This window comes from Arachis stenosperma, chromosome 5 (genome assembly GCF_014773155.1).
Source record: "Arachis stenosperma cultivar V10309 chromosome 5, arast.V10309.gnm1.PFL2, whole genome shotgun sequence".
NCBI lineage: Eukaryota > Viridiplantae > Streptophyta > Magnoliopsida > Fabales > Fabaceae > Arachis > Arachis stenosperma.
The window spans coordinates 131,447,456-131,475,114 of NC_080381.1; the positions used below are offsets into that span (position 1 = coordinate 131,447,456).

At 32.7% G+C, this 27,659-nt stretch overlaps 2 protein-coding genes across 6 annotated transcripts; one reads left to right on the forward strand and one right to left on the reverse strand.

Annotated features, from left to right (window-relative positions):
* Positions 1–7,418: 7,418 nt before the first annotated feature.
* LOC130979248 (polynucleotide 5'-hydroxyl-kinase NOL9) lies at positions 7,419–14,482 on the forward strand. Of its 4 annotated transcripts, none has more exons than XR_009086589.1 (9): positions 7,419–7,808; positions 9,149–9,458; positions 9,798–9,831; positions 10,069–10,238; positions 10,352–10,535; positions 10,666–10,846; positions 11,142–11,241; positions 11,337–11,546; positions 12,000–12,129. XR_009086589.1 is itself a non-coding variant. In XM_057902638.1 (9 exons), the coding sequence occupies exons 2-9, from the start codon at positions 9,176–9,178 to the stop codon at positions 13,863–13,865; spliced, it is 1,134 nt and encodes a 377-aa protein (XP_057758621.1). In that variant the 5' UTR covers positions 7,419–7,808; positions 9,140–9,175; the 3' UTR covers positions 13,866–14,482. The 4 variants fall into 4 exon arrangements, 3 of the variants coding, with proteins under 3 accessions (XP_057758621.1, XP_057758620.1, XP_057758619.1); XM_057902638.1 differs by lacking the exon at positions 11,337–11,546 and adding an exon at positions 13,812–14,482 and having other exon boundaries at positions 9,140–9,458; positions 12,000–12,127; XM_057902637.1 differs by lacking the exon at positions 11,337–11,546 and adding an exon at positions 13,812–14,481 and having other exon boundaries at positions 9,126–9,458; positions 12,000–12,127.
* Positions 14,483–17,375: 2,893 nt separating this feature from the next.
* Positions 17,376–26,154, reverse strand: LOC130981029 (protein FLOWERING LOCUS D). Of its 2 annotated transcripts, XR_009086950.1 has the most exons (7): positions 24,126–26,154; positions 22,782–23,543; positions 22,612–22,657; positions 22,406–22,530; positions 20,591–20,648; positions 18,058–18,196; positions 17,376–17,821 (listed from the first exon to the last, which is right to left on the reverse strand). XR_009086950.1 is itself a non-coding variant. In XM_057904668.1 (6 exons), exons 1-5 carry the CDS (start codon positions 25,909–25,911, stop codon positions 20,617–20,619), a joined length of 2,751 nt encoding a protein of 916 aa, XP_057760651.1. In that variant the 5' UTR covers positions 25,912–26,154; the 3' UTR covers positions 17,376–17,821; positions 20,591–20,616. The 2 variants fall into 2 exon arrangements, 1 of the variants encoding a protein (XP_057760651.1); XM_057904668.1 differs by lacking the exon at positions 18,058–18,196.
* Between the last annotated feature and the right edge of the window lie 1,505 nt (positions 26,155–27,659).

A 27,659-nucleotide genomic window follows, 5' to 3' on the forward strand; every position in this document is an offset into this window, starting at 1 on the left:
TTCTGATTTCATTTTTATAGTTTTTCAATCTTGTTTTAGTTTATAATATTCTTTTTTGCATGAATTATTGTATTTAAAATCTTTTATCTGTTTATCTTTTTCTTTAATATAATTTTTCAAATCCTTAAAAACCTCTTTTATTTCTACATTTTCTGTTGTTTCTAAATATCTTTTTAATTTTTCAACTTCATTCTCCATTTTTTCTTTCAACAGCTTTAATTCTTTTAAGTCATAATTTGATTTTCCAGTCATTTATAAATTTTTTAGTTCCAACTTGTTTATATTTATTCTTATTTCTATCATTTTTATTATAAGGTCATTAATTTCGAACTGAAGATTATTTAATTCCCTTTTATACTCCTTTATTTTACTTTTTAAATTTTTCGCCCTTTTTCTTTTATTTTGTTTTCTGGTCTTTCAATCTTTGTATACTTCATTATTTATCTTAGAATTTCTGCAAATTCTATCATCGATTCATCACTATTTTCTAGAGATTCTATTAATTTTTCTAACTCTTCAACTTCTATTTTCAATTTGTCATAGATTATTTTTAGAGCTTTAAATGCTCTTTGATTTATTTCAGAAAACTGTAAATAATTCAACCGATTTTCTCTTTCAAAGAGCTCTTGTTTCTTGTCTTGATAGGTTACATATATTTTTTCTTTATTTATTGTCATAACTTAGTGTTTAGGGTTTCATTTAATTTTTCGACCTTTCTTGTTAATTCTTTTATTTCAGAATTTTCTTCTTTGATCTTTAACTTAGATAAACTTAACGGGCTATTAATTTTGGATTCTCTTATTTGAAAATTTGATGAAACTAATTTTCCTGATGGTTCTTTTAGTAAAAGAACTGGATTTTCAATAGCTTTATATTTTGGTATTTCTGTCTTTACAATTTTCTGAAATAATTCATCGACATAAATTCTTTCTCTATTTTTAAATATTATACTATGATGGCTATTTGTTAAAGCATAATTTATTGCATATGTAATTGAAAATGGTTCATCGTCTTGTTCCATTAGATTCTTTCTGTGAAATTTATATGCCAAACTTATAGATCTTCCAAGATTTTCAGTTGATAAAGGTATAGCATATCCAAGATGGGCATTGAATTTGACATTTACGTTTGCCAAGTTTCCATGAACAATTCCAATTATTTGATCTAGTGGGTCATCAGTAATTCTTTTGTCACAGATTGCTAAGCTTATTGGTGAATTAATTCCTTTCATATATGTAGATTTGATTAAGACTTGTATAGTACTAATATGAATCCATCCAATTTTAGATCTTTTTTGTTGATCCTTAATTTTCTCAATCTGTTTACTCAATTTTTTATCATTTATCAAAGCTATTTCAAGTTCTCCATTGGCGGATTTTATCTTTATAGGGGCTTCAAGTTGAATTTTTCCATAGTATATTATATTTTTTCTATTAAAAACTTCTTTTAAAAGATTTTGTTTATTAAAATTTTCATTTGATTTGAGATTTAATTCTGTTTTTAGAACAGCCTGTTTTTCATTATCTAGTAAGGCAGATAATCTATAATAATCAGATTCTTCTGTTAATTCTAAACTTTCTAAATAATTCATAACTATGAGATTAGGATAAAGGCGTACCTTTCTGGAAAAAAAAAACTTCCTTTATTTAGAATATTTTACATAAGATGTTTTATCTCCAGAGGGGAGATTGTAGATACTAACTCCAGAAGGGAGTTTAGAATTGGTTTTTCCTAAGGGAATTCTTCTTCAAACTATAGAATCGTCTCGGCAGCTTCCTCCTTGCTCTCCTAGCATATGAGTACTCTTAGCCTCCTGCTTTCTATGGTTTGATGCCTTCTACAATTGCCTAAGCAACCTATTTATAATGGTTGGGTCTGATGGACAATTCCCATCCTTACCCTTCTTATGACGTCATTGCTTACGTCATTGTTTAATATCTTGCACCAGCTACATTGTTAGTGCTCTATGACCTAAGCGCTTACGTCACTATGCAATAATGTTGAGAGATGCTTCAGATGTGCTGTCCTCCTCTTTCATTACGTGCCCTTCAGATGTGTTGTCTTCTTCTTTTATCATGTGGGTTGATTCTGTTTCATTATTGCTTTCTTCAGATAACTCTGAGACACATAGCTGGCACTTGTGGTCTTCTCTGTCTTTTATCAAATAGCAGAGATTCCTCTTTATCCCTTTGGGGAGCTTTTCTAAGAGTCCAGATAAGTTGTAGAATGCTGATTCAAATTCCACTAAGAGTCTCATCTCTCTTTCTTCAATTTCATTCCTTTTACTGGACACAAGCAAAGTATTTCTGCTTTTATAATTGATTCTTGTGTGAGATTCCATTGTTATCTTTTGAGTTCTTTCGAAGACCCTTGCTAGTGTGCTGGCTTGTCTTCCTTCATGACTGTAGATTGTTAAATCTTGAATTTGATCAATTGGTTGAAAATTTCCTGGGAAGACGGACATGAAGATTACTTGATGTGCTGGAACCAAGCATTCTTCTTCTTCATTAAAAATAGGTTGACTATTCGTAAATTTTAGGGATATATCCCTTGGATTTATGTTGTCAATCATATTTTTAAATCTCTTTACTGCATCAACGAATCCTGCAGGAAACTCACTAATAATTTTCAAATCATTAAAAATTAAAATTGTATCAATTAATCCATACTGGAAAAACTGATAGGTGTCAGATGGGGAAGCCTCTGGAAATATAACCAGCTTTGTTAGCTGTTCTTTGGCAATAGGATAATATCCCAAGATTGCCCTTTTTTCTTCAGTCCAATTCAGGACTATGTTAAGGGTTTCTCTAAGATTTGATCTACAGACCCTTTTCTTTTCCTTGATTTCAGCCCTTGTAGGAATGTTTCTTATTATCCCTATTCTCTGGGTTTGAATTGGAGCTTTATCTGCTTTTTTTTTAGGGTTTGCTCTGGATGAAGAGCTTCATATTCCCTGAAGGATTCTTTTGCTTATTCCAGTGTTAAAAATCCTCCTTTATGAATTATCCTTAATTGATGTGTAAATGGTGCTGCCTTTTCCCAGGCATCATATATTCCTTTTATGGGGCCATTATAAATTACATAATATTTTTTTATCTTGGATGGATTTTTTGATAATTTCAGCAATTGTTTTATTTTCTGGAATTTTTTCTTCACCTAATTTGTCCACCACGCTTAGCTGGCTGAACTCTGATGGTTTTGGTTGTTGTGTTGATTTCATTGCTTCGATGGCCTTCTTTAGGGATTGGATCTGTGTCCTTATTTGCTGACAATGCTTGCATTTTTCAAGTTCTTGTTCGTATTTCTGAATTTCTTGATCTAAAGCGTTGTAGACGAACTCCATTCTCTTGTTAATGTATCTGCAATAACATTTTTGTCACCCTTAATATATTCAATTTTTATTGGATATTGTAACAAAAATAATTGCCATCTTACCAATCGTCCATGATTATAATCAACATTTAAATTATATCGTATGAAATCTGTTAGGTAACTCGAATCTGTCCTTAATGTAAATTCTCTGGGTAGTAAATCAATTTTCCATTTCTTAAGAGATTTAATTGCTGCTAGAGTTTCCTTTTCATGAGTGGTATATCTCTGTTCTGTTGGAGTAAAAGTTCCTGAAATATACCTGCAAAGTAATTCCTTTATGGAATATTTAGAATCTAGTGATTCTTTTTCTTGTCCAAACTTTTTATAGCTTTCTTAGCTTTTAGACATCCTGACCAGGTTATGTCTGAAGCATCTGTTTCTACTATTAAGTAGTCGTTTTCTTCTGGAATATAAAGTTCTGGAAGTTTTTCACATAATTCCTTAATTCTTTGAATTTGCATACTATCTTTTTCATCCCATTTCCATTCTTTTTTAGTACTTATTTTTGAAAATAAGCTTTTAGTGTATTCTGTTATATTCTTTAGAAATCCTTGATCCGAAATATAATTTATACACCCTAAAAATCTTTGTAATTGTTTTCTATCTTCTATTTTATTAGGAAATAAATTTACCTTTTCTAAAACATTTGGTTGAAGTTTTAGCTTTCCCTGAGTGGATAGAATTAATCTAAGAAACTCTATTTCTTGTTTTGCTATTCTTGCTTTCTTTTTGCTAAGAACTAATCCTTTCTGCTTACATCTTTCTAAAACTATTAATAATTTTTGAAGATGATCTTCTTTATCCTGTTTTGTAAAAATTAGTATATCATCAATGTACACTAAAACAAATTCATTTAACTCTTTTAGATTTTCTTCCATAAATCTTTGATAAATACCTGGGGCTTGTTTTAATCCGAATGGTAATACATTCCATTCATAGAGCAATACACTTGTTGATTCTTTCATTGGGCAAGTAAAAGCAGTTAATTTCTTTGTTTCTTCGTCTAAACGAAGTTGCCAATATCCCGATTTTGCATCAAGAGATGAAAACCAAGTTGCTCCTTTAATTTTTTCTAAAATAGAATCTTTTTTTGGAAGTTTATGAGCATCACCAATAGTTGCTTCATTCATTTTCTTATAGTTTATTACCATCCTTCGTTTTTCCCTTTTAATTTCATTATTATTTTCAACATAAAAAGCTGGAGCCGCATGAGGACTTTTACTTAATCTTATAATTCCTTTTTCCAAAAGATCTTTACATTCTAATGAGAACTCTTCTCTATCTCTTGCGGAATAAGGAATTTTATTTGGAACATTTATCTCTTTTGTGGGATCCTTTAATTTAATGCTTACTAATTCATTATTTGTATTTTTAATATCTAGAGGATTTTCAGCACAAATTTCATCCAAAAGTTCTTCTATCTTTATTTCAAGATTATTTTTTGGAATATTTATCTGAAAGTATAGATTTAAATAACATGTTTCTAATATAGAAAATATTTTAAATTTTAAGATCTTATCTATAGTAGTAGTTGGTATTTTTATACGTTTTGATTTTTGATTTATTGAAGAATCGTGTGGAGCTTTTAAAACTATATATGTTAATTCTTGAATGAATGGATGATATAACTTTAAAAAGTTATTTCCTATGATAAAGTCCATTCCAGAATCTAACATGTATATAGATGGAACAATGAACCTATAATTTTGAATAAAAATTTCAACCATCTCTGCTTTTTGGTCAATTTTATGTATTGATTTGTCAGCTATTCTAACTCTTAATGATTTCTTTAATTTTTTCCAATCAAGTTTTATATTTGAACTAGCAAAGTATTGTGTTGCCCCAGAATCTATGAAAGCATTTATAAACTTTTCTGTTATTTTTATAGTAATAAATGTAGCATTATTACTCAGTCTCTGAGTCTGTTTCTGAGACATATTCAAAAATATAGTCTAAGTTATCATCGGATTCTTCTAATAGTTCCATGAAACAAGACTTAGCAATTTCTATTTGTTTCGTAAGATCCTTTTTATCCTTCTTTTTTGGGCATTCATTTGCGTAGTGTCCTTCTTCTTGGCAATACCAACATTTACAATTTTCTTTTTTATTCGGGCAATAGTTATTTCTTTGTCTTTTGTTTTTATTGTTATTTTCTTTTCTAAAATATCTCTTTTTTCTCCAGTTTGGATAGTATTTTCTTCTTCTAAATTGATATTTTCTTTTTCTTTGAAAATTTTTATTAAGACCATATTTTTGAGGTATCTCTTCATTATCCTGACAGCAAATTCTAATTATATTTGCAAATCTTTTTTGAGTTGCTTCTTGCATACAACGTTCTTTTATTTCCTCTCTTATTGCAGAGGTTGCTCCACCAAAGTTATTTTCAATTGTTCCTCTATTTATTTCTCTTATAAATCTTCCCATTATAAATTCATTAGCAGGATATGGAAGTTTTGTTATATACATACTAAGATAATGATTTTTATCTTCTTCTTTTAGTTTGTAATAATGTATTCTGTATTCACATATATAAGACTCTATATTGCATAAATCATATATCTGAATATTAGCTAAATGGTTTTTTGCTTCTTGATATTCTTTATTATAGACTTCTTGTCTATGATCTATAATATTTTTTTCAAAAAATTCTTTATATAGAATCATCATTATATATAATATCTTATCATAAGCTGTTGTTTTTGTTTCTAATTCTTCTATTATTTGGTTTTCTATAGATGTCATATAATCTCTTATAGTTCCTTTAGTATGAAATCCTATGTAATTCCAGATGTCTCTTCCAGACAATTCACTAAGTTTTGGATTAGTAAAGGCTTCCAATAAGAAGGAATTCAACCAGTTTTCGAAAATTTCTTTTTCATTTTTTTTACAGTCTAAGTCAAGCATTCTTTCTCCTTCCATTTCTTGGATTTTAGGAACGTATTTTGATGGTATTTTTGTATATTTTGAATCTTTATTTATAAATCCTTTTTTAAAAGCATAATTATCAAAACCTGTTTCCCATTTATATTGAGATTGGTTATCTTTAGATGTTCCAGCTTCATTTTTCACTTGTATTGGAATTGCTGGTTCTTCGTCACTTGAATAATCTAGGATGTGTTCTTCATTTTCTATATTTTCAGAATTTACTAATTCTTCTTCTATTTGAAATCCTTGTTCCATAATATTATTTTCTTGAGCCATTTTTAATTGTTTAAAAAGCATTGTAACTTCTTCTAATTTTTCTTCGATATTCATAATTTTAGTGGTGGTTTTACTTTTAGATCTGTTATGTTGATTATATTTTGAAACTTTTCTTCTTTGGGATTCTCTTTTTCTTTATTTCTTTGAAGTTTTATGGATACTAATATTTCTTCAAGCATATCTACTATAGAATTTAATTGTGGGTTAAAAGTATGATGAAGATGTGGAGAATCATTTCCATGGTAACATTTCTTAGGGATTCCGTGTGAAAAATAAGTTTTTTCAGGTTTTTGAAGTCCTTCAATAAAACTTATAGTAAAATAAAGATTTTGAGAAAAATCATTTTGTATTGATTTTAAGAATTCGGTGTCATTACAGTTAACATTAGTTAAAATCATTAATTTTTGATCTATTAATTTTGATAACTTGATTATTTCTTCTCTTAAATCTTCTAATTTACTTTTTTTTCATTAGGTGACGCTTTTCTTTGTGAAGAGTTACGATTTAAAATGTAGCTTTAAAAAGTGTGTTGTAACCAAATCTTTAAATCTGTACCAAATTTGCTCTATACACTAAAATTCACCATAGAATAATGGATATAGGATTAGGACTGGACTTGCATCAAAATCGGTGAGAATCGATTTGACCCGTGTATATTACTAGATTTCATAGAAACTGGGGAACTGGTCAGTTTTTGAAATTCGGATCGGTCTATTTTTTTTGAAAAAAAAAAAACCTTCCAATACTACGTCGTTTTAGTTTAAAAAAAAAAAACAAACAAAAAACTCTAATTTCCCAACGGCAACCCCAAGGCCCAACCATCCCCAACCTAAAGTCCTAAAGTCTCAGCTCACTCTCTCATCACAGATTCACTCACTCTCACCTCTCTACCTCACTCACCGCAGTTCCGAACGTTCACCGCCGAACACAACGGCAGCCAACGGAGGACGTCACTCGTCACTCCCATCGCTTGCTCCTCTGCGTCGTCTCGGCGCCGCCAGTGTCTGCTCGCCTCTGCCTTCTTCGTCTTTGTTGTCCTGGCCGCCTTGGCTCCGCTGTTCCTCGCCTGCCTCAGCCTCGTGCCTCTTCTGCCTCTGCTTCCTCCGTCGTCATCGTGTTGGCTCCTCTGCTGGCTCTGCTCTGCTCTGTAACGGGGCAACACTGCAGCGGCCTCAAGAGTTGGAAAACCGTCCCTGATTCTGTCTCTGACTTTCTGCTTCTGCACTGTAGTGTAGGTGAGTCTGGTTTTTAGTTATTCTTATTAATTTTTTATACTGGATTTTTGCTATTTTAATGTATTGATGGTAATTGTATTAGTATGTAAAACTGATTGATATAACTTGTAATAGGTTTAGATGAATTGTATTTGTATGTAAAACTAATTGATTTAGTTTGTTGTTCTCTTTGTTCTTTTTCCTTTCTTGAGGCTTGTATACTAAAGTTGGAGAAACAGATAATAGAGCAAAAGACATTTTCATTAACACTACAAAATTTGTTTCCTAGCTTGATAATCAAATGGTGAAGATTCAATAAAAAGGTCTTCTTCTGGTGTTGTGTAGCACTCTTTAATTTCCTCGGTGGATTAATCACTTTGCAATGGTTTGATTTGGAGGTCAATGGTAATAAATAAGAGTTTGTTTTTAAAAGAGAGAAAATGGGAAGGTTCTAGCAGTTTTAAGTTTCAACATGGAATTTTCATTTGAGTTGAAGTTTTTCTTGTTATATTTGTCTTGTTTTTCATTCAGGAAGGGTCTTCCATGTTCTGTTCTTTGGCCCTTTTGTTTTCCTTTGCATCTTTAAAACAAAGATGCTAAAAAGTGCAAAACAAGAGAGTGACTGTATGGAAAACTAGAAACAAGAAAATATTCAACAATGAATCTGTGAATTTACAGGCGATGAAAAGGTTGATTTCATTTTATAAGGAGTCATGGAAACGAGGCACAAAAGACAGGATAATTGATCATTGAATCTGTTTTGTTTTGTGCCAGTAGCTAGTGGATTTTTTTGTGTTAGGAGTGATTACTAGTTACTTTGTTTTGTGTTGATTGATCTGCGTTTTGTATTCTTGCTTTGGTTGTATCTTTTTGTCCTGTTGCTGCTGGTTGTTGTAGTTGTTTTGCTCCTCACCACCCTCTTTGGATTTATGGATGTGACTTAGGCTTTTCTAGGGGAATGTTCATCTCCACAAAAAAATATTGGAATGCTGCTATATTAGTTTATTTTCTAATGGAATATTTCCTGGAAAACAAAAAAGTCATAATTTCAGCCTTCATATTAATATATTATAACTTTAATATTCAGGATTTCTCTTTTTCTTGATTAATCTCTGGACATTTGATTATTTAAGTGACACCGGGTTAACTAGTTCAATCAATGACCTAGTAGTTTGACCGGTTCGGTTATGATAACTATGGTAGTTTGTCCTTTTAATCTTTCAGTGATATTTTTGTTGGTGCCTAAATCTTGAGGGAATTTTTGGTGGTTTACCCAATTTTCTCAAACATTATTTTTCCAAGATTGATATTTTTAGTACCTTATCCCAATGGACATAGTCTAAACTTGGCAGCGTGAACAGTTTCATCCATACTCCAGAAACTTGAAGATGAGATCGAATGAGAGCCCTTTGACAGAGATATACATACCAGGAGAATGGTCGGATGCAGTGGAGTTTATCGTGTCAAAGTGGAGTCCTCCTCCTATTGTTTTGATTTGCGGCGCCAAGAATTGTGGGAAAACAACGTTTTCCCGCCATCTCATGAATGTGATGTTGCAGAATGGCATGTGTTCCTACGCCAAGGTTGCTTACCTTGACACCGATGTCGGCCAGCCTGAGTTCACTCCTCCTGGTTTTGTCTCTCTCACCATTGTTGACAAAGTCACTTCAGGTATGATCAAAGATATTTCCTCATCCGTCCTTCCATTTTTATTATTATTATTAATATTATTGAGTTACTGAGGTTACACAAAGTAACATTTGGCTGAAAGTTATCTATGGAAGAATAAAAAACCAAAAGTACATGAAGGATCATGTTTTTGCTAATAAAAATACCTATATTTTGAATACATTGTCAAATGAATCAAGCGTATAGTGGCAAATTCTCTCTCTTTTTCATGGATAGTTTTGTCAGCCACAATCTTTGATTGTTCCTGCATAATTTAATTGTTATTAGTATTGATTCATAATAGCTTATTTCTTGCTCTTCTTTTCCTACCTGTTATTTTAGATTTGACAACTCCATGCCTGAAAACACCGGAGAGGTACGAAGTGTTTTATTTTCTTTATCTTAATATTTTGGGAACTTAATATCTCTTTTTTGTTTTATTTATTTGTTTGTTTTGCATGTTGTAATGTTTCTTTGGATTTGAAAAATTCAAATATTTGACCAAGATGCTCCTTGTCATACATGTTCTTCATGTATTAGTTATTCTTGCCTTTTGTTGATATGAAGCAATTAATTGGACTTCTTGACTTACTACCTGCCATTTATTTTGTAGGTGCCTTTATTTTGGTGATGTGTCTTCTAAAAGAGATCCATCAACATACTTAAATTATGTATTTTCCATATTTGATTACTACCGGAGGGAGTATTACATGTTTGATGAAGAAGACAATTCTCCTGGGACTCTGGTGCCTCTTATCGTGAACACTCCTGGCTGGGTGAAAGGTAAACCCATTTAATTTTCAGTTATTAATCTGACTTTTTCTTAGGGCTGCATACATGTTAGAATAATATTTTTATGACACTTAGCTGGGTTTTGCATTTATCTTGAATTCTAGGCATTGGTTACGACATATTGGTGGATATGCTGAAACATATTTGCCCCACACAAGTTGTTAAGATAGGCATATCCTCCACAAATAAGAATTTGCCTGCTGGAGAATTCTGGTTAGATAGGGAACATGATGGAACAATTGACTTAATCGAGATAAAGTCAGCTCGGCAAGACTCATTCAATAGATCGTAAGTCTAAGTCTGATTAGAAATTTATTGATTGTTTTCGATGCTGATGCTGCTAGTTTGGCCTTTTATTTTGATCTCTTAGTCTCTTATGCATCAAGTTTGATAGTATATCCTGTGTTTGTTTCCACAGGGTGCTTGTTCAAAAGGATGCACATCTCTTGCGTGATTTACGAATAATGGCTTATTTTAGACAGTGCTTCCCTGGTGATTCAGATATTTCTACTATCAAAGAACTTGCAAATTCCTTGGCCTCTCACTGCCCTTATGAAGTTCCCATTGCAAGCATAAAGATTCGACATCTTCATTGTGAGGTTGGATCCAGTTTGATTCCTTGTATGTTCTAATTCTAATTTAGGTTCATGGTTTCTTGCAATAGGAATGTTGCTGCCTTTTGACTTGAATGTTCATGGGTTGTAGTTTCACTAACAACCTCTTTGCTCTCAAGATAAGGCTGTTTTCATCCAACATTTCCTAAACCTGACAATGGCAGGGTCTCGTTACTAGCCAGCCACCATTTTTGTGTTCTGAACTTTCTTCTGTGTATTTGATTCATTTCATTTCCAGACCCAAAGGCTGTTTTCTTATTGTTTTACTATTTTTTTGCAGGTCCGAAGCTCTGAAATATTCTACAGTTTGAATGCTAGTATTGTTGGCTTAACAGTTGATTCTGAAGAACCTGAAGGTTTACCTTGGTGTCTTGGCCTTGGTAGGTTATTTTAGACTTGTCTCCAAATTCCAAAATGTTCCTCATTATGGAGGGTCATTTATTGAAAAACTACTAACATGAAATTTATGATTTAGATGTTGGTAGTAGGAAACAAGTGGAAAGCCCCTGATTCTTCATGTTTACTATCTATACAACTGGAAAACTTCTGATGCCTTGTAAATGAAAAGAAAAACTCCGATACATGAATCTTGATTAAAAGATGAAATGGATTATTGAACTCGATATCAGTTTCAAGCTTTTGGTGGGTCTGTGGCACACAAAAATATCGTGATAGGAGTTCTGGGGTATTTCCATTATATCTCATATTCTGTTGTTACATTTTTAAGATCATGTGTTAACGAATCTCTCACATGTGACTATCATACTAAAACAAATGCATAAGATAAAAGAATAACAAGTGATATTCCTCTCAAAGTGTTTCTTTCAACCAGTGCTATTTATTACACACTATTATAGACCATTAGTGGTTATGCATTGGGTAAATAAGTATTTTTCCTAGTTAATATAATTTGAGATAATATTAAAGGCTTGTTTTTTTTTTTCAATGTTTTTGTTTTGAATATTGTGCAAATAAAAATGTGAAAATAGAAAATAAGATTTTATTGTATTCATTCTTTTTTTTCCTCTGCTAAATCTGGAAAACAAAAGAACATTAAAAATAAAAAACAGAACAAAATTCCAAACCAAACAGACCCTAAATTTCTTCACTATTAAACACCTGCTTGATTTCCATCCAGGGATTGTGAGGGGAATTGACACAGTCAGAGGTGTGCTCTATGTGATTACACCTGTGCCGCATAGTTCTCTAGAAAGGGTCAACCTCCTCCTACAGGGTTATATACAAATTCCTACCTGCTTATTGCAAGTAAGACACTCTTTTATATCCTTTTGTTTTCTTAACATTAAATAATATTCATGTGGCGACATTTGACTCGGATAGCCAACTTTGCTTAGAATAAGAAAGGCTTGATTGTTATCATATTCTTTGTTAACTTGTAGAAACGTTAGGCACATTCTCAAACGTGTAACCAAACTCGCGTTCTTTCCTTTTGTTCTCTTATAGGAAAAGAAGTAATTAGTTGTTAAAATGTGATGTGCTAAATATTAGAAAAGGAAGCTACGCTAGAATGGTTTCCTATTTCTTGTCATGAGGTTGTGGGTGGGACTGGAAATGATGGGTGATGTCCATCTCTTAATGATTATAGAGTATTTTTAATACCACATTATTTTTCAGGTGTTAAAAGGGATTTGAATACTTTCATGTTCAAAATGAATATGACAACCTTGTTTACTCCCTCTAGTCCCAAATTGTCCATTTATAAAGTTTGATTTTGGTACCAAATAAGTGTCCATTTAGGAAAACTAGACAGCAATAGTTCATTTTTCTAAATGAAAGCAAGAGAATTAAGTAGCAAAAGAGAGCAAGTATAAGAAAAACAAAATTAACAAGGATAATTTTGTCACAATTAGTTTACTTTATCTAAAATCAAGATTTTTTCATTTCTTTAATTCACATGCGTAATTATAACTTGACAATTATTTGGGACCAAAAGAGTATCATTTTAACACTTTCTTCTAAATAACAAAAATTAGTGGACATGTGAATATTATTAACAGGTGATATTCATTTTGAACATGATAAAATCCAAAGTCCAAAACTTACATGTTATTTCTGACCATTGTTTTCTATTCATTCAGACACAACTAGGATACAGTCATCACTTATCACTAATCACCTATGGTTCTTTGTGATTAGAAGCACGGGTTTTACTTAAGATAGTGCTCTTATTTTGGGTTTGGCTTAGCGTTACCACGTGTAGAAATTTTAATTAAAAAGGGTAAAGTTTACTTTTTTTTCTCTCTAATGTTTTCGAAAAGTTTCGAAAATATTCTTAACGTCTAATTTGTTTTAATTTTGTTCCTAACGTTTTCAATAAGTGTCAATTCTACCCTTACTGAATTTTTTATGATCAACAATTAGTCAACTCTTCTTTTCCAATTTTACCCATAAAATCCATTCATCATCCTCCCTCTATTCACCCTTCCTTCCTCTCTTCCACACCATCCTCTTTCCAAATCCCCCACCCTCACACACCACCACCACCACCACCATCATCTCCCCTGCCTCTTTCAACCACTATGCACTGCCATTGCATCTGCCTCCTCCACCATTGTCCAGGGTTGGGGGGGGGGGGGTGGGGGTTGGTGATGATAGAAAAAGTAATTGATTATGAGAATTAGGGTTAGCATTGGAAAAAAAAGTTGAATAACTGTTAACAGTCAAAAAATTAACGGTAGAGGTAGACTTGAAATTCGTTGAAAATGTTAGGGACAAAATTAAAACAAATTACGCGTCAAGGTTATTTTGAAAAAAATTTTCAAAATGTTTGGAGCAAAGAATTTATTCTATTATTTTTAGAGTTTTTCATGCATTGAGTATATCAGAATATTTTTATTTTTATTTTTTTCTATTATTTTTTGTTTCACTTTTACGGTTTTACCACTCTTAACCGAGTTGCATCGTATGAACAATTATGGTTCCTTTTCAGGTTTATGGATGCATATCACCTTACATGACAGCGAATGCTTTGACCACAAGCTAGTTAATAGTTATCGTCTTGAGTTGGTAAAGATGACCATTGCAGTAACATAGCCGTACTAGGCTTCTTGATTACTGTAGATGCTTCCTTTTCCATGGAACAATCTCCCAGGATAATAATTATATGTGTTCGATTGAGAGTTTGTTTCCTAGGTGGAAAAATATAACAACTTTGGGAATTGGGATGCTAATTCGTTTCTCTGAAATATAATAATAGAAAATTGGATTAGCTTACTAGTGTTCTGAATTCCGTTTAGCAATAATTGTCTTGCATAAAGCTTGCAAGCTATCATTTACTTTACCAATGATAAGAACCAGAAACTTTAGTAGCTAAATTGATGAGTTGAATTAGAGATGAATATGTTTGGGGAACTATGACGTTGATAACGATTCATATTTGCGAGTTTTGTGGAGTTAGGTAACTAAGATTTTTCTTTTCCTAGGGTTTTAAAGCCAAGGAGTTGTGTTATTCATGGGTGAAGATTGAGAGTGGAGTTGTGTAACCTAAACAGCTAATCTCATTATATTGATCATGTGTAAACTTCAATTGCAAATTAGGGCCAACACAACATCTTGCATATTTATTGCTGAGTAGTTCCCATAACACCCGTCACATTTGATTTATATAATTATAATTATAAAGATAATTTGTTTTATAAATGTCTACATCAAAATTGCTCCTAGACTTGGTTGGTTTTCATTGGTATTTTATATTTATAGCCAAACGGGATATCCAGTCAGGTTTGCATTTTATTAACTGTATACATATGTTTGTCATCGGTTACAAACATCATAGTTGGTAGTTACAAGTTCTGCAACCTGTTATAGGATTTTGACTTTTTGAGGCTTGATGATGCTGATTTTGTTTTCCTTAGTTTATCAACCATTAGAATTATGAAATCAACATCAAGTAAACCAACAACACTCTTCCAAACTACTTTAATTATATTTGGATTTCCTTAACTGCATATATGCATTTTCCGCTAGTTTTGTTTTTGGTATTAGTATTTTCCACTAGTTATAAATACAATAAATGGTCGTTACAAGTTATGCAAATAGGTTACAAACTACGAGGCTTGTTGATGTTTCAAAATCCTAAATGGCATGGCCCATGCAAGCAGGGACGGATTTACATGGTAGCTTGTGGTGGCAAGTGCCCCATTGAGTTTTATAAAATTCTTAAGTAGTATGTAGTATTAAATTTTATTTGCCCCCACTATATAAATAATTTTGACCCCACTCTTCACAATTTAATGTTATTGAAAGATATTTAATTAAATTTAATTTTATAAATATATAAAATTTAATTTTAACTATTTAATAAAAGAGTAATTAAATAAATAATAATAAAAAAATGAGAAGTCAAAATAAATAATCCTAACCTTAATTATTCTCAAAATCAACTTTTTTGCTACTATATTTTTTTACTTTCTTCCAGTTTTCTATTTTTCTATTTTCTCTATTTTATTTTTTAATTTCTTTTGTTTTAATTAAAATTTTATTTTTATCTTTTTTGTAAATTTTCTTTTATTAAATTATATTACATTTATTTTATAATTATACTCTTGTGTAATATTTTTATTTTTTGATTAATGGTTATTGTATAATAAAATTTTATTAGTATATTTTTCTATGATTTGTTTGCTGAGTTTTTATATTCATATTATAATTTTAATTTTTTGTGAAATTATAAAAATTAGGGTAAATTATTTTTCTCCAATATTTAGGTTTTTTTAAATATTTTTAATGTTTAATTTTATTTAATTTTTTCTAATATATTTTATTCATTCAATTTTATTCTTACACGTTTTTAATTTGTATCAAAATTATCCCTATAAGCTTTCAATTTATTCCTAACATTTTATATAAGTTGACGTTTAGGGATAATTTCGACATAAATAAAAAATATTAGGGACAAAACTGAATGCAACTAAACATTAGGTGTATTTTAAAAAAAAATTGTAAATATTAAGAACAAAAAATACGCTTTACCCTAAAAATTATTGTTTTTATTGTGTATGATTTGCCCCCACCAGCAAAATTTTCTGGATCCGTTACTGCATGCAAGGTGCCATGGGGAGGGTAGTGCTTTCAACCTTGTATAATGCATGGACATCAAATGTCCATGGGAGGCCGTGGCCAGTGGCCACTCTAGTTAGAAGCTAAACAAATCCAAAATAAAATCAAGTTCTTGTTTGCCACAAAATAACTCCTACAAAAATATCCAACACCAGCAACCAAAATTCTCAGAATAAATATCCCACTTTTATACGCACAATGAAATTCTAAACTCCTACAAATTTACAACACAATATAATGCCCGCATTTAACTTATTTATTACCTCTCTGTGTGCTAGAAAACTATCAATATATATTTTTTCACAAATTTAGTTATACAAGAAATTAAACTAGTTACAAACCTCAATAATGTTTTCCAGATTAATCATACCCGCGGGCAATGGGATTCGCCATCAGAGCCGACCTTTCAATTCTTCGGACGCCACATGAACCATGTACCCTCTAACAGTAGCAACTAAAATTCCCAGAATCAATATCCAACTCTTTTTTTTTTGTACAATGAAATTCTAAATTCCAACAAATTCACAACACAAATGTCAACAACCTTATAATTTTTTGGTTAGAACATAGGCCGTGTACTAAACCATAGGAGTCATGTACCCAACATACCAATGAAAATTTCCAGAGTCAATACTATTTGCACAATGAAATAGTAAAGGGTAAAAAGAGGTTACTTTATGGGTGTGCAAGAGTGAGAGGATACAGTGGGCACGAAAGGAATTATAGGTTATGGATGCGTAAGAAAATAAAAGGGGGTCATTGTCTTATTGATTGTCAACTTTTGGGTGTAGAATTTCAATAAAATAGTCAAACGTTTCTAAATTATTGGTTCTCAACTTCATTCTCCCTTGTTGAATTAGCAAAACTCTTTTAAATTCAAGTGTTTTAAACTTTTGAGGTGTAGAATTTCAGACACATGCCAGAGCGCATCTTATCGGGTAAGTTCACGAGTTGAAGATAAGCAAACTCGAACCGCTGACATTCGTCACAGGTTAAGCTACAGCCTCTCAGTCCCCAATTGTCTACCATAAAGGCCAACCATAGACAATAACTTTCCCTCGAATACAGCTTACAACTTTCATCATATTATGCTCTCTTAGGTTGTCCTATAGTTTTGGTTCTATGTTGCTGAACGTGATGGAGAGAAAAAAGACACTCTAATATTGAGGATGCAATGTGTTTTAGCGACGATGTAGAAGCAAAATTAGGTTGAACAGATTGATGCAGGTCCAGATTGATCCATTAATATGCCCTTTTCTTTGACAAGTTGATCAAGCTCATCCATGCCTAGTTTTACTTTCCAATTGTTTGTTAAGGAGATGCCATGATTTTATTGTATTAGCAAGGCTGCAAAAAGTTCAGGCAACAAAAGTAGAAGAGATTGTGAAAAGTATGATAGTGAAAAAGTAACTATTACTCCGGCCAAAGAAAAATATTATACAGAATTAATCATAATTTAATTGCAATCAAGTTTTTATCGGTTAAAAATTAATCAAATCTTTACATACAGGAAAAAAAATGATTGAATCCCTACTATGGAAATGGAGCACACACTACTTTAATCCTAACATTTTCTATGGAATAAATACCAATGACTAAATTATCATTGAACTTGACTTAAACGGTGAGTGATGTATTCTAGAAGAACCACTATTCCCACCTTCATTTGTCCAACTATCTCATACACATCTCCGAAACACCCCAGCACCAGTTGCACACTTAAAAAAGAAAAACAAACTGGCTTCATCGCCCACCTGCCTTTACTTCCTCCGTTTTATTTGTTGACGCTCACTATGATGTAAGCTTGTGGTTCTCATCAAGGGCGACTCCTTTTGTTTTGTTTTGGTATTTTTTCCACCCTCAAAGTAGGATGCTAGTTAGCTGCATATATTTTGTGGGATGCGAGTTAGCAGCATTAAAACACCAAAGGTATTATTAGCAAGAGGCCATCTTCAATTTTATCAATTAGATTACACAAAATCAGATAAAAAAAACTATTATGCGCACATAAAAAATCAGCCACCATATATTTGTATATATGTGTGTTCGAACAGGAATTAGTTAAATGGTGACTTAATTTTGGTATACGCATAGAATAGTTGGATCTAGAAAGCTACCTCAAGGTTGATGAATGAAATTTGACATACTACTGGTGCCTGTCTTGGCAAAACAATGTCCCGTAGAAAGATACCCTTTTTTCATTTGAAAGCCAACACGCTCTGACATTGTCATCAAGATCTCTAATGAAATTGCACCCTGAAGATTTAAACAAACACTTACTATATAATTGATTATGTTAAAATCAATTTACGTATTAATGTTTTAACTGAAGGGATTTCGAGATAATTTGTTTTGTTTGGATTGTACCAAAAAAAACTCTTTTCGTGTGATAAAAAAAGTTTTGGTGAATATAGAGGAATAAGAGCAAGAGACAAGAAGTCATGGTGGTAGAATGAGTGTACAAAAAAAGATAAAGACAAAAAGAGAGTGCTTTATAGAGTGGTGTTTGTGCCGCAATGCAGATAACAAAAAAAAATATAAGGCGGCTAAGAAAGACAAATAATTGTAAGTGAAATAAAAACAAGAGCATATGAGAGTCTCTACCAGCCTTTAGACACGAAGGAAAGATAAGAAAGCATATATAGAATCGCAAAGAGCCGTGAAAGAAGAACAAGAAACTTGGATCAGGTTAAGTGCATAAAGAATAAAGATAGAGAGGTTTTGGCTCAAGATGAGAAGATCAATGAAAAGCGGAAAAGCTACTTCCACGAGTTATTTAATGAAGGACAGAAGACTCTTCTAAGCATTGGTCGGTTATGCACGAGGGAAGAAAATCAAAACTTCGACTACTATCGACTATCGAAAGATTCGAGACTTCGAGATAAAAGAGACTCTAAAGCGGATGAAAAATGGCAAGACAGTAGAACCTAATAACATTCTGATTGAAGTTTGCAAAGACCTTGGAGAGAAAGACATCAATTGGTTAATCAAGCTTTTACATGAGATTTTAATGGCAGAAGATGTCAAATGAATAGAGAAAGAATACCTTGGTAATCTACAAGAATAAAGAAGATATACAAAATTGCAAAAATTATAAAAGGATCAAACTCATGAGTCATACCATGAAGTTATGGAAAAAGGTGATAGAACGAAGGCTGAGACAACAGACACAAGTAACAGAAAATCAATTTGGGTTTATACCAGGTAAATCCACTACCGAACCTACATACATATTAAGAAAGATGATGGAGAGGTATCGTAATAATAAAAAGGATCTACATATAATATTTATTGATATGGAAAACGCGTACGATAGGGTGCCAAAGGAGGTCTTATAAAAAGTTTTGGAAATGAAGAGAGTAAGGATCGCATATATTCGAGTAATTAAAGACATGTATGATAGAGCTACAACTAGCGTGAAAACTCAAGGTGGTATGACAGAGAAATTTTCTATTGGTATTGAGTTACACCTATGCCGATGATATTGTCCTTATGAGAAAGTCAAGAGAAGACCTAAATAAGAACCTGAATTTATAGAGAGAAGCTCTAGAAGTATATAGTCTGCGCATAAGCCGTAGCAAGGTAGAACATAAGAAATGTAAGTTCGACAGCCGAAGGTAAAACCCTAATACAGAGGTGAAGCTTGGAAAACACATCCTACGAAAAGTTAAGTTTTAAGTATCTTGGATACACCATACAGAATAATAGAATTGAACAGGATGTAAATTATAGGATCCAAACAGGTTGGTCAAAATGACGGAGTGCGTCTAATTTTATATGTGACAAAAAAGTGTCTTTAAAACTTAAAAGGCAAATTCTATTACACTGCTATCAGACTGGCTATACTTTATGGTACAAAATGTTGGGCGGCTAAAGGGGAGCACGAACATAAGTTAAGTGTAATAGAGATAAAGATGTTGAGATTGATGAGTATTCATACGCGTTTTGATAGAATACGAAACGAAGATATAAAAGAAAGAGTTGAAATAGCATCTATTATGAAAAAGATAGTATAATCGAATCTCAGATAATTTGGACATGTGAGAAAAAGACCAACAAAACACCCAGTCAAGAAGGTGAATAAAATGGAAGATGAACAAGAAGTGAAAGACAGAGAAAGATCTAAAAAGACTATCTATAAAATGATCAAACGATATCTACATGTAAACGATCTCTCCGTAGACATAATACATGATAGAACTCAATTGCATAATTTGATCCATGTAGCCGACCACATCTAATAGGACAAGACTTTGTTTTTGTTGTTATGTGATAAAACTACTAAAAAGAGCCCGTTATTATTTGTATTATTGACTTATCAAGCAAAAACACAATAATGTGTGCATCGAACAAAAACCCTTTTCAAAAAAAATAAAAATAAAAAGGAGAGGAAAGGAAACTTAAAATTTGGACAGCACATAATCCCTTACATCAAAATTACCCAAACATGATAAAAAAATTTCAAAACGATGAAAAAAAAAGTCTTCTTTTGGAGTTCAACAAACATACTCTCTATTCTCTATGGTCTTTCATTATAGTTTAAAATGAAATTCATTGAACTCCTCCCCCTTAACGTGACAAGTTAATCCTTTAAAAATGGAAATCATATACAAGAAAAACTATAAGAATTGGTGATGTTTGGTGTCTTACCTCCTGGATGAATATAGGTGCTCGCTTCACGGATTTGACAAGCCACTTTGGGTGTTACCTAGAAATACCTTTAGTTAGTTTTGTAATTCATACCGACAAAAACCATAGCTACAAAAGACATACATAAATATAATGCATGTACACTTGACAGTTTTAGTTATACAATAAGAAAAAGGCTTTAATTACTCTGTAGGTCTTTATAATTTATCACATTTTAATTAAGTCCTTATAGTTTAAAAGTATGTACTTAAGTCCTTATATTAGATAAAAAATTCCAATTAGGCCTTTTCTAACTATTTTCTTTTGTTAAAAATACAACTATTTTTTGGAATATTCATTTTTGTGTTTGATGTAGGATGAATTATGGAATATTCTAAAAGAAAATATTCTAGGATTATTGCATTTTTTTCTGAAAAATAATTAGTAAGAATCTAATTACAAATTTTTATCTAGTACATGAATCCAATTACAAACTTTTAAATTGTAAGTCCTAATTAAAAATTTGATAAAACTATAAAAACTAACAGAACAATTAAACCTAAAGAAATTTGCTAAAGATAATTATTTAAAGTGAGGTGCAACAAGGGGAGGATACCATATAATCCAAAGCATCAAGCAACAAAAACAAGGAAACTACTAGAACAGCAAAGCTTTGCCCCACCACTAGGTGGGATCAACTACATGAATTAACAAAATTCTAGTGTCTTATCATATACCATGTCTAAATTACCCCATTTATGCTTAAAAGTTTGGGGCACCCTAAAAGACCAATAAAAGGAAATAATTACATTATTTGTTTGAAAAAAGTGATTAGTAAGAAAAAGAAGCTGGCTGGGTTTTACATGAGCTTTAACAGCAACACACGTGCGGCTTCATCCATATGTTTGCACCTACCAACTAGATATTTCTAGAAATTACCAATATGTTCTCGCATTTTTTTCCAAATCTCAGAAGGATGGGGTGGAAGGAATATGGTACCCTGACCATTTAAAGTTGAACTTGATCAGTTTAGCCTTATGACCCCTTATCTTTCCATGGTATAGCAAAATGGTAGAGTAAATAGGAAGGGCAACAAATATCAAGTTTGATTTCAAAGCCTAAGCATACATACAGGATTACAGGCCTTAACTCTAGCAAACAGAATGAGTCTCATATCTCATGAGAACATACGCAAAGATTGTACAGCAGTCTATTTATTCTTGTAACTTCTCCTCCCCCTCCTTTTAAAATCAAAAGAATATGGAGCTCAGAAAATTAGTTATTCTTTTGGGTGCTTTTAATTCAAATCCATTGTTTTTACCCAAATAATAGGTTTTGATCTTTAGATCAATCTGAAATGTTTTCTTGCAGATCACACCTTCAGTTCCTAAATCATTCCTTGAACAGAACCTCATTCAGTGCTTCCACCTTAATAGACCTATTTGGAAGCCCAAAGCTCCCCTTGAGGTTCAGTTCAATCCTTTTTATGGATCCGTTTGTAAAACAGTGCTTAATAGAATTACTACAATAATTATGTTGCATGTCTCAATGTCACATAGGGCTAACTATCTTTAAATGTGTGTCATTTGTTGACTGTTTTGCTGAGCTCTGAATCTGTTCCATATCTATTTTTGCATTGTTCTGATGATGCTGATGAATGTCAGGTTTGTCAGGTTTGCCATAGAACTTTGATCCAGTTGGTTCACTAGTTTTGATGGCTTTAGGGAATGAGAAAGACGCCAAATCATTTTGACAATGCACATTCTATGTGCCAGCACTTAACGTAATGCAATGTAATTATCATAATTTAATCAAGAATTTTGGACAAACAATTACCTAAAACAGGCACACCAGGAAGTGCTTGATCTGTCCTATTCTCTTCCGTTACTTTAGTGGTATTCACCACATTTGTGCTAGTGTGCAGTAAGGATCCATGGGTTTTCTTCACCACTTTCGCCTTCCTGTGAGAATCAACTAGAGTTATCATCATGTCCAACAGAACATGAATAATATAAATAAACATCAACAATTTAGGCACAAACCTGATTAGCTTTCGCTTAATAATGCCGGCTTTTAGTTTCGATACCCCTTTATAGACAACGAGAAGTATTATTTACATTGAAGAAGAATCCACACATAAACAGAAATGGAAACAAAAAGAAAAGGAAAATAAGCAAAGAATCTTGGACAACTAATGTGTACCATCACCCACCTGGTTTAATAATCGCAGATGTTGAAAGAGGTTTCCGATTGCCCCTTTCAGCTTTAATGGAAGCAATGACAGAATCACCACTAGGCCCCAAGCCTTTTCTTCCCACCAACTTCACTCCTATCTTTTCACAAAGGTAATTCAATCTCATTTCATCACCTCCTCTTACTTCTCTTAGGTCAAGAATCTGTTGCCTTGATAGTAGAGTGTAAACATGAAGCTGCTGCTGCTGATTAAAATGTGACTGAAGCTGCTGAAAAAGCAATTTGTTTGAGTGCTGTTGTTGGTCTTGTTTTGCAACTTCATGACTCTTCTTTCTATGCTCACTAAATGTTACCCGCAAGATTGCTGGTGACTTGGAGTCTGCATTCTTCCGAGCAAAAATGGCAGAAAAGCTTCCAAATTCTATATCAGGTTCTCTAAATAAGTCGGCAAGAAGGGAAGCACAAGAATAAGCATTTGAAGGAGCCCTATCAACCTTCAATCTTCGGGATCGAATATCAGCATAGTGAGCCATATTTGCTGCTTCTCTAAGACCACTAAGAAAAGCCCCATGCATGGTAGCAGGATAGCGCCTAGTGGTTGCCTCCCCAGCAAAGAAAAGTCTACCATCTCCAACAGTTTCTGCTAAAATATCATAATCATCCCCGGAAGCTCCAACTGCAACATTAGAATAAGAACCAAAGCAGAAAGGATCATTTCCCCATCTAGTACAGACAGTTTGGATGGGTTCAGGAACACTAATTCCTTTTGGTTCATAGATACCTGCACACAGACAAAGCATGTGTCATAAATTTATCCTAAACAGAACGGTAATGAAAATTGAGTAACGTTTGACTCATTTTCATAAAATACTTTATTAGGAATAGTTTTAAGCCAAACTCACAACGGTTACTGTGGAAAACATTCAAAAAGGTCTGATATACTAACTGATATTGATACAAGAATTGGATGTTATATATAGCCTACACAATTACGACAATCTGCCCCCCCCCCCCCCCCCCCCCAAAAAAGGATATGTGGGTTCGTCAATATATACTAAAGAAAATGTTATAATTACATAAATAGCAAATAAACTTTAACAATATAATTAGTGGTGGAGTTTCCATGCTATAACAATGATCCAGTTTAGGTTTTATACATTTTGCATAAAATAAATAGACCAAGCAAAGTACACAGGGAACTCAGGAAATCATGCCAGCTGCTTGAAATATTTCGAAGACAGACTTGCAACTTCTTATCTTGTGGTTCATTTTCCCCTTTTTTTAGGTACCATTGGTATCCAGAAAATCTACTATCTAATTATGAGGGGAATGGAAATCTAGGTTACAGTTTTCATGGAGTTACCCTTGAGAATTTGAAGAACACGTGTGACTGCATCTGTTGGGGGCATGCTCTCGAACTTATGTGCAGCTTCCCCTGCCACTAAAGCAATCAACAGTGGACCACCAGCAACTGGGGCATAACTGTAGAACAGAAAAAACTCCCCACGGCGACTTGGATCATCAGTAAGGTGTCCAAAAGTGTCAAGATCCGTCTCCCAGAATACATGAGGAAAAAGCATAGCAACCTTATTCAGTAGACCAAAACCCAATCTTTTTATTCCATCAAGTTTTCTTTGAGGCAACTCAGGTATAAATTTGATGGACCCCTTCTTTAACACTCCTAGTGGAACAGTGCACAATGCCATATCACCCTCAAAGACCTGATTTCCTGCAATAACCTGCACTCCATCACCACTGTATCTAACAGTATGTACAGTTTTCTCATATAGAATAGACACGTTCTCGGCCAAAGCTTGAACTAACTTCCCATTTCCTCCAGGCAAAAAGCAATGATCCCCTCCCATATCATATGGATCATCTTGATCCCAAAACGCTAGCGAAAGATGGGACAACAAACCGGCATTCGCATACTCCAAATTGGCTAGATGCCAATTGAACAAGTTCATCTCCTCATCATTCACCGCATCCTTGTACACTTGCCTAAACGTTTCCAATGCTGCACCAAGGGACACATCCATAGATACCTCCCCCATCAACTGTCTAAGCCTGCTTGCCTTGTCAAGCAAACGGTTGAACGCATTTTCCACCTTTACATCCATATCAGGGTCAACTGGCTTTCCATCGAGACTATAAAGTGGACACTTATCCCTTACCTTATGAAGCACATCACCTAACTGCCTTGCTACAATGCCAAGAGGATTCCCTAAGGTACCAGTTAAAACACTCCCGCCCAAATCCGCAGCTGCACACACCCTATTCCCTCCTTCCATCTTCTTCGTATAAACTCGTCCACCAGCGCGCTTCCTCCCTTCCAAGACCGTTACTTTAAAGCCAAATCGCATCAGCTGCCTAGCAGCCGCCAATCCGGCCAGGCCAGCGCCGATGATGATCACGCTCGGTTTACTCATTTCCAACGGAATTTTTTCCTTAATCAAGGGTGCAACTCCAAAATTGATGTATCCATGCGAGACGAGGTAGTTATAAGCGGAGTCAAGAAGAGCGTGGTAATGCTGAGGTATGTAGTCAACAAACATCTCCTTCGAGACCCACTGGGACACATTCTCGCGCCATTTGGCAATTATATGGTTCCTAATGAGAGTGTAGTTCACCTGCTCTATCCCTCCGATGACCGGGAGAACCCCCGCTTCGATCTCCTCCTCGGTTAGCGAATCGGCTGGAAACCCGGCGCTGAGGGCAATCAAGGCTTCAGTCTTCGGCTCCTTGTTGATCACAATAATCTCATCAGAATTGTCAGGCACCGAATACTGCATCGACATCGACAGCGGCGGCGGCGGGTTTCCGATGACGACTTTCGACAAAGGAGCCGAAACGGGGACTGCCGCAGCGGAAGACGAAAAACCGTTGTTGTTGTTGTTGTTAGAATTGGAAGCGTCATTGGGGTCGAGAGGGATGCGAAACGACGCCGGGTTGCGTTGGGACCTGCCGCGCCTCCTCTTCTTGGGGACGGTGAAGGAAAGATAGTTCTGCAAGTTAGGGTTAGGGTTTTCAGCCCAGTTTGGGAAGGAATCGGAGTTGGGATCCAAGAAAACGATAGGGTTAGGGTTTTGTTGAGGAGGCAACTGGGTCTGGGATGGAGGGAAGGAAGAAAATTCGGATGGGGAATCCATCTCGCAGTGCTATAATTTTAATTTAACGTTTTTATTTTTTTTATTTTTTTTTTCTTCCTCTTACAAAGATGGACGAATTTCACAGATGATGGAAATAAAAGTGGTGTTTCATATTTGTGACCGAAATTCCAGTATGCACATGGCTCAATAGCTCATCCGTATGCCGTCACCATTGTTCAATGTCTGACGGACCAACGGCGGCTCACACACTGGAAACGCCACTGGGCACGGAGATGGATTTTTAACGAGTAAATAATCATTGGAATCGAAAGACTAGCAGAAAACTTTTAATAATATAAAATTAAATTGAATTCCATTCAAAATTGAGTTTCAGCCTTTAAAATAAATTAATAAAATTATAAAATTAAATTAAATTTTAATATTTAAAATATTTTATTAAATAAATTAAAATTTTATAATTGATATTTTTATTTTTATTAATATAATATTATATTTAAATAATAAATATATTTATTCATTAAATTATACAAAATAATTAAAAGAGTTATATTTTTTAATTAAATTTTTTTCAATTAAAATTTATTTTTTTGGAATAATAAAAAAATTCTTTTATATTCTTATAAAGTGAAAAACCGAAACCAAAGTCTACAATTAATACATCATCGACACAAAAATAAAATAAATTATCTACTAATAACTAAAAATTTAGCAAAAAATAAAATTTATACAATTTCAATATTTATTTGTCAAAATAAGAAACACAATATATAATTGAATAAACATAAGCAATATATATATATGTTGCAATATGAATGATCATTAAATATTTCTCCCGTCAAAATCATTTGAGTCATTCGCACCTTTAATAATGAACCGTGTAATTTTTTCAAGACTTAGAAAAAATTAACCTTACACATATATAAATAAAAAGCATAATCTTAGACTAAATACACAGTCGATAGAAAAAAAAAAAAACATAAACTAATAAAATATCCTCTTTTTCTCTTTCTTAGCTAATACTAGTAGTAGAGATCTCTGTTTATATTTTTTATTATATATTTATTTTTTTCTTTATTTATTTATTTTATAATGTATTATCAGCACGAAATTTAGGAAGATTCAGGTAATAAATTTTTATTATGTTAAAGTTCTCTTATCTTAAATTCAATGTTCTTGATATATCTGGAAATAACTATTTATTATGAATATTAAATGTTGAAATTCATCTTGATTCAATTATTTATATTTAAGAATTTCAAAATTACTAAATGTGTCAAGTTTTATAATAATAATAAACTTTTTAGTATATGATACTATATACAGTGTCTCTTAAAAAAAATGTTCAATCAGGAATATAATATTATTTTGCATATATTTTTACTCATTTTATTATTATTATTATTATTATTATTATTATTATTATTATTATTATTTGTTTTTGAAAAAAATGGCAACAACATATAATGAAGATATTTGCCTTATGCATAGTGCAAATTCGCATGTTATTTTCAAAAGTAATATATATTTTACTCATCATGTACTAAAAGAATAATATGTTAATACCATTATTGGTTCAAGCAATGTGATAGAAGACTTTAGAAGAGCTATAATTTTGTTTTCAAGAGAAACAAAATTCATAATAAATAAGCACTATTGTCTACTAGATCTCTAAAAAACTTGTTGAGTTTTAAAAACATTCGCCGAAATGGATATCATATTGAAACAATGAATGAGAAAAATCATGAATAATTATATATCACAACTCATGATTTAAATAAAAAGATTAT